The sequence below is a fragment of the Limulus polyphemus genome, unplaced genomic scaffold, assembly GCF_000517525.1.
Source record: "Limulus polyphemus unplaced genomic scaffold, Limulus_polyphemus-2.1.2 Scaffold8466, whole genome shotgun sequence".
Classification (NCBI taxonomy): domain Eukaryota; kingdom Metazoa; phylum Arthropoda; class Merostomata; order Xiphosura; family Limulidae; genus Limulus; species Limulus polyphemus.
In genome coordinates this window covers 16,716-24,607 of record NW_013674076.1, presented here as the reverse complement: position 1 = coordinate 24,607, position 7,892 = coordinate 16,716, and the positions used below count along the sequence as shown (strand labels likewise).

The window sequence follows — 7,892 nt, the reverse complement described above, 5'->3', positions numbered from 1 at the left end:
ACTGTCATCAATTCTGCTTGGTTTACTGACATTTAGACAATTGGTGTTGAATAAAACTGTGAAGACACTTGTATTACACCCCCTGGTGGTTGACCCAGTATTGATATGTGTATCATATTGTTACATGTAAACATTCTTTGTCACCACTAACTTCTGTAATGTACGGCTTACTTCTGTAATATCGTGTAAAGTTTTACGATCTGTATGTTTATGTAATATAAAATTTGGCTTGCGTAATATTCCACGTGATTGTTAGGGACTCGTCTACCATCCAATACAAGTGATTGTTAGGGACGCGTGTACCATCCAATACAAGTGATTGTTAGGGACGCACACAGAAAACCTAGCGAGATAAGGCGTTTCATGAATGGAAGTTGTTACACAGAAAACCTAGCGAGATAAGGCGCTTCATGAATGGAAGTTGTTACACAGAAAACCAAGCGAGATAAGGCACTTCATGAATGGAAGTTGTTACACAGAAAACCTAGCGAGATAAGGCGCTTCATGAATGGAAGTTGTTACACAGAAAACATGGTGAGATAAGGCACTTCATGAATGAAAGTTGTTACACAGAAAACCTAGCGAGATAAGGCACTTCATGAATGGAAGTTGCTGCTACATATCTGCTACAGTCATCGTTCTGACCCACATCGCACAACAACGTATACTGTCACCATCCAATATAAAATATAGGGACTCGTCTACCATCCAATACAAGTGATTGTTAGGGACTCGTCTACCATCCAATACAAAACAACTTCCATTCATGAAGTGCCTTATCTCGCTAGGTTTTCTGTGTAACAACTTCCATTCATTAAGTGCCTTATCTCGCTAGGTTTTCTGTGTAACAATTCCAGGTAATTGGTCTATGAAACAGAACGTCGTTTTAAACGTTGTTACAGACTCCTCCTTGGTTGAGTACGTTGTTACAGACTCCTTCTTGGTTAAGTACGTTGTTACAGACTCCTCCTTGGTTAAGTACGTTGTTACAGACTCCTCCTTGGTTAAGTACGTTTTTCTGGGTTGTATTGACAATTGAAAACACAACTTTCAGATCAAAAGCGACTTTTGTAAGTATTCATTTCCAGGGGCCCCCACCCCACCTCGAGGTGGGAGGTGAATGCAGGTGGTTTTTAAAAGTCGTATATTTCATGTTGTTTACAAATATTTATAAACTTGAATCTTGTTATTCGACTACAGTATTTTTACTTTGATACTGACATATTTCTTCTGCTGTACAACCCTTGATTTATGAGAAGCCAATGACGTCAAATCACCCTGGGAACCAAGACTGAAACTAACTCCAACTGTTTCAGTACTGCTGGCCTTAGGGCCAAGACTTGTCGACTGACTCAAATTTACATCCAGATCAACAGAATCTGACCCATGCAAGAGTTTGGATGCTGAGTAAGTCCGTCTCATTCCCTTTGTGTCAGGTTTCTTGGATCCTGAAATGGAAAAATTTGAAGATGACGCCGTCATGCGCAGCGAAAACGCCTCATTTCGGGGACTTCGTGTTGAGTAAGTGGAACCTGGGGGCAGTTTAACGGGGGACTGTTTTGGGGATGGAGAACCACATCGATGTAGATAAATATGGCTGAGAGGGACTCCCCCATTAACTTGCTTGTCTCTTGCGAACGTGAGGACATCCATGATCCAGCGGACATCTTTCCAAATGTTGTCTATTTGGGTCTGGAACATTTGGAGCTGACACAACCTTTCTTTGGCCGATACAACTTCATACGTGAAGAAGGCCTGGAAGATCAAAAGTGCATGATACAACTACGATCTTAAGCCTTTTAACAACGAACACATCACTGTTACAAAAGTGCCTAATACAACTACGCTCTTAAGCCTTTTAACAACGAACACATTACTGTTACAAAAGTACATGATACAACTATGCTCTTAAGCCTTTTAACAATGAACACGTTACTGTTAAGTCTTTCACTGTCGGGTTTACAGATAAACAACTCTTCCAGTACAGGGTCCATTATTTCCTACATAATAAGAAACAAACAAAAAACGTTTTAATTTTTCATTACTTATATTGGTAAATTTTGGCAAGTAATACCTTTTTTTTTCGTGGTGGTATCAAAGTTGTATTGTCTATGTTTTTGTTCCAGTGAAACGGTAAAATAATTAATTAATAATAAATAACAATAAATGTTAGTTTCTTTATCAACAGGTTATATAATTCACGAAGGTTTCATAACACCGATTTATACTTTTTACCAATACCTCTTACTGGTAGGGATTACTTGGAAAAGGACAACTAGTTAGGGTTAGCTAGAAGATACACACGGTAGTGTTTATCCGAGGCGTTTATAAAATAAATATTTTTTGCTGTTAGGGGGGACTACTGCAATACAATCTAGATAACGAGATGAAATCATAAAAACATTAAAATAATCAAAATATACTCGGGAATGATTTCAAAAAACTTTGTCCAAAGAATGGCAGTTATCCAAATTTCATTTGTATTTCAAAAACTTTTTAAAAAAAAACAATTTATCCCAACTAAATCTTTTTTTTTTAATCACTAAAAATTTGGATTTACGCAAAAAAGATAAAACGAGGAACCCTGTCAGTGTTCAGAGTTTTACACACAATTGAATTAGACCAAGATTCAGATATTCAATAACAGATTGGACCTCTCAGTTCTTCATTCAAACGCCATCTAGCGAAACAATGTAAAGTTAGGATAAGCAAAACGGAAGCGTTAAGCAGTTAAAACATGAGCGTTGTCTTCTCTAGTACTGGCTCAGTAACTATAGTTTTTGGACTTCGTTCTCACTCCCCATTCTTCGACTGCTATACATACCGGGTCTGATACTAGAGGTGGGGCGCGCGAAATACCTACCGGGTCTGATACTAGAGGTGGGGTGCGCGAAATACATACCGGGTCTGATACTAGAGGTGGGGTGCGCGAAATACATACCGGGTATGATACTAGAGGTGGGGCGCGCGAAATACATAGCGGGTCTGATACTAGAGGTGGGGTGCGCGAAATACATACCGGGTCTGATACTAGAGGTGGGGCGCGCGAAATCGTTAGCCACACCTTCCAGTTTTTGCAATATATATACAAACAAGCATATGTAAGTATTGATGAGTATTTAATACATCTATTCATGTACGTAAACCTAATATTACATCGGTTTCATTTATTCTCTTGCAAAAGCAGGTTATAATTTTTTTCCATCTTCAAACACGTTAAACCTTCGCGCTTAAGTCAGAGAAACTTTAGCTGTTATAAAAAAAGAACGTAAATATTGGTATGTGTACAAGTATAAGAGAGCGAAACTAGGCTTACCTCTCTCTGTGCGTGCTGTGCCATCAGCGTGTCCATTTCGAGGATTGACGAGAGTCGAGAGTAGTTGGCGATGAAGTTACTCTCGTAAGTTGTCATATTTACTGTTGATGAAAGAGAAGTCATTTTACACATATCGTAGACGTTCACACTGTAAACATAAGTAACTGTGCACATTCACATTATCAACACAAGAATACGTGAAGGTTCACACTGTAAACATAAGTAACCGTGCACATTCACATTATCAACACAAGAATACGTGAAGGGTTCACACTGTAAACATAAGGAACAGTGAAGGTTCACACTGTAAACATAAGGAACCGTGAAGGTTCACACTGTAAACATAAGGAGCAGTGAAGGTTCACACTGTAAACATAAGGAACCGTGAAGGTTCACACTGTAAACATAAGGAACCGTGAAGGTTCACACTGTAAACATAAGGAACCGTGAAGGTTCACATTATCAACACAAGAATACGTGAAGGTTCACACTGTAAACATAAGGAACAGTGAAGGTTCACACCGTAAACATAAGGAACCGTGAATGTTCACACTGTAAACATAAGGAACCGTGCACATTCACATTATCAACACAAGAATACGTGAAGGTTCACACTGTAAACATAAGGAACCGTGAATGTTCACACCGTAAACATAAGGAACCGTAAATATTCACACCGTAAACATAAGGAACCGTGAAGGTTCACAGTGTAAACATAAGGAACCGTAAATATTCACACTGTAAACATAACTAACCGTAAATATTCACACCGCAAACATAAGGAACAGTGAAGGTCCACACTGTAAAGATACATTTCAAAAAGTTCGAGTAATCAAATAAAATATTTATCAACCATTTTACAGAAAATAAAAGTACGTTTTGTTCTTACAGGACCCTTCAAACTCCTGACTGTTTATAAAAAAAAGGATGCAGTTGCTATGGATGCACATTACGTGTTTAACTAACAAATACTTCGGAGACTAAAGAGACACCTATAATATATAAATATATGTGTGTATGTATGCTATTAGCTACATCAACTTAAAGTTTATTAAAACTTAGTGACTTACGCATTTCAAACACTTGGATGGGTAGAGGCATACAATCCATACGAGACGTTAGCTCATCATACTGACCTGGCACAGAACAAATGTTCTCAACAGGTGGCAGCACCAAGATAAAAGAAACGTTGGGACTGAACTCGATAACATCAATATCGTATAGCCTGTAGACAAATGCGATAAAGAAATTAAAATATTTTGAAAAAAAAAATTAACTTAAATCAAAAATTTTTTTAAGTACTATAAAAGGAGAACAAACATAAGTAGTTATATTAATGCAATTATAAAAAAAAACAGTGTAGGGAAAAAATATTACACGTACCTGTGTAAGCCTATTTCTTCGAACGGAATGTCGTAAGAGGAAAATAGAGTCCTAACTGCCGACGAAATTGCCTTTTGAAATTTAAGTTGAACGGTAGATGGCGCAGCAGAATTTCTTTGTGATTTCAGAGCTTTTATCCATTCCCACTCCTCCCTATCAACAGATTCATTTTACGTTATTTATTTTTGATCAGAAAATGTAGCTATACATTCTGAAATGACTTGTGAATCGGTCATGACTCTGTATTATGGATTAAAGTATTATTCCGCTTCTTTGCCCATTCAGGGTTCCTAGCACTACGAGCTAACTAAATTTAAAACCTTTTTAGGGCTAAACTAAAGATAAATTTACATGTAGACATGTATTTATATGTTATTTATTGGATCACATAACACTACAAGAGGAATATTAATGAAAAATACGTCATCATTAAAAATCCTATCATATATTTAGTTGAATTTTGCTTCAATAGGCGGCGAAATTTCAAAACTCAAAAGAATAATTAAGCAGGAAATGTATTAAGCTCAACTATTTGAACTGAACTGGTGTCGTCAAACGTTTGTAGCCCCTGAGTTTTATTTGTTTTCAGCTCTTTTATTTCAGCAAGTTTTTCTTTCGATCGTCTGCTGGTTACATTAGACTTGAGGTCAGCCATTTTTAATTACTGTGTATTTATCAGCTTGTTCAGTAAATTTATCTGTGCCCCCCAACAGAAGAGATTCTGTCACTTCATAAAGAATTTTTCTCTTCCTCTTCTTCTTGACCACTTCAACATCGTCTTCCTCTTCTGATGATTGTCTTCAGGGTCAACTTTGTTTGTTTGTTTGTGCGATATTTAGAGTTTGGATTCCAACATGGAGTAAATTAAGACGAATGTGAAAGGAAAAAAAAACACAATTATTTATTTTACGCGATTTAAAAAAAAAAAGAAGCATAAATGAAATAATTAAAACTTAAATAATTAAGACGAAATCAACCACCTTACGGCGTGTTTTATAACTCACCTAGACACGTGGGGATTCTCCCTAATACGGCTGAAAGGAAGTACATTCGGAGCTCTTCGTGGGGCTAACACCCTGATCACATCAACCGAACTCTTGAGCTTTACATAACCCACGTACAGTCCACGTGATAGAGGTGCTGTACTTTCTTCACTATAGCTAATCAGATGCTGAAAGAAATGACCGTTAAATCACGTGATGCTATACACCAGTATTCTAACTGCTACTAATTTTAGTAATGGTCAGTGTTATTTACTATCACTATTATTTATTATCACTAATTGGATGATCTTTTAAAATAGCTTTCTGTGTCGTACATGAAAGACACGTGGCTTGTTTGTTTGTTGAATTTCGCGCAAAGCCACACGAGGGCTATTTGCTGTATCCACCGTGAGGAATCGAAGCCTACATTTGATCGTTGTAATTTCGTAAACTTATCGCCGTCCCGTCAACTCTTGTTAGACCAAATAGTGAGTTCTTTCTGTCACCCCTATAACGCACACATGGCCCTAAATTGCGTAGCACAATTTTTATTATTATTTTTTTGTTTCTGGAGGTAACGGGACGCGAGCTTCGGATCCTCAGAGTCACGGTCAAACACGCTAATCATTAACATATCTAAAAAAAGTATTTTACAACTAAACGGCACCATATACAACACATTAAATAAACGACCAGGCCAGAGACTCTAGAGTTCAGATATTAACGTCCTTAAATTTGAACTACTTAACAGGGGAAGGGCAGCCAAAAAGCAGCACTGGCCGTCATAAGGGCTTTGAGAGTGTCTCGAACTTTGGATCTTACTATACGCAGCCAGGCACGTCAACTCATTACACCATTGCAATATTACCGTTAAGAAACAAATTGAGGGTTTTTATAAATTCGTATGTCATTTTATGGCACTAAAACTAAATTACAAATACCTGTGTTGATGATAACAACAACTCGCTAACACGTGGCGTCTCTCCTCCGTCACTGGGATTCACAGTTGGATGTTTTCTCAGGATCTTCGATAGGGGGAGCCACCGCACCGACAAGCTAGTGATTTTCTTGGGATCGGAGATGTACTTTACTGTACTTAAGACGACAATTCTTTTACTGTCTTTGATCGGCTTATAATATAACTTTCCAAGGTCTTGAACACCTAGCGCCATCTGAGAGAAAAACTCGTTTAGTGTAACTCACCAGAAAAAAAAAAAAATCAGCTGCAACAGCGAATGTTTATAAATGTTTTAATCAATTTTAAAGTTAACAGTTCTATTATTACTCGTTAGAGGACCAAAAGTTGGGAGCACGTGTCCCCCCCCCCCCCCCCCGGGTTCCGGTGTTAGAATGTTTATAAATGTTTTAATCAATTTTAAAGCTAACAGTTCTATTATTGCTCGTTAGAGGACCAAAAGTTGGGAGCACGTGCCCCCCCACCCCCCCGGTTCCGGTGTTATGGTTTGAGATAAGCCTCTCATTGTCTAGCCCAGATACTGAGTTCTGGTATTGTGCGAAAGGCCACCTAAGTAGTGACCACCTCAAGTATACAAATTGAGATGAATGTGTCGAAAATAAAAACATTTGCAGTTTACACGATTTTTTTTAAAAATGTTAGACTATAACCTGTTTATTAAACATTATGTATAGGCAGGAGAAATGTGTTCGTTCAGAGATAAAACTAATAATTTCATATATAATACAGAAGTACGTATTAGCGTAGGTACTCATACAAACAAAATTCAAACTATGCTCGATTACGGGTCTTAATATATTCATATCTTATATACGGATTACAAGATTAATGGACATATTCATATGATGTCATATTAATAACATAATGTGTTGGTTTATCTCGGCAGTTCCATCCTCTGAATTAAATTAAAACTATTAATAAATAAATTTTTAGAAAAATCTTAAAGCCAGCCCTTATCAGTCATATACTTATCAAGCTTTTTCTTAAATTCACTTAAATTTACTGCCTCTACAACATCTGAAGGTAACCCATTCCAAAGGCCAACCACCCTTTTAGAAAAATAAAACTGTCTTAGCTGAAGATGACTCCTACACTGCCAACATTTATATTTGTGTCCTCTAGTCCTAATATTCTCACTGTTAAATATAAAAAAGATGATGCATCAACACTATCAATTCCATTTACAATCTTAAACACCTCAATAAGATCCCCCGTAACTCTTCTTTTTTCAAGA

The 7,892-nt window shown here is 37.2% G+C and overlaps 1 protein-coding gene across 1 annotated transcript in view; it reads right to left on the bottom strand.

The window, feature by feature from the left end:
* Positions 1-750: 750 nt before the first annotated feature.
* Positions 751-7,892, bottom strand: part of LOC106475360 (ankyrin repeat and fibronectin type-III domain-containing protein 1-like) — a 19,290-nt gene continuing 12,148 nt past the window's right edge. The window contains exons 10-15 of the mRNA XM_022379491.1: positions 6,624-6,854; positions 5,704-5,870; positions 4,700-4,852; positions 4,387-4,541; positions 3,317-3,417; positions 751-1,755 (exon numbers count right to left, since the gene is read on the bottom strand). Of these exons, the coding sequence (XP_022235199.1) occupies positions 1,195-1,755; positions 3,317-3,417; positions 4,387-4,541; positions 4,700-4,852; positions 5,704-5,870; positions 6,624-6,854 (1,368 nt within the window). The 3' untranslated portion in view covers positions 751-1,194. The remainder of the gene's footprint in view (positions 1,756-3,316; positions 3,418-4,386; positions 4,542-4,699; positions 4,853-5,703; positions 5,871-6,623; positions 6,855-7,892) is intronic.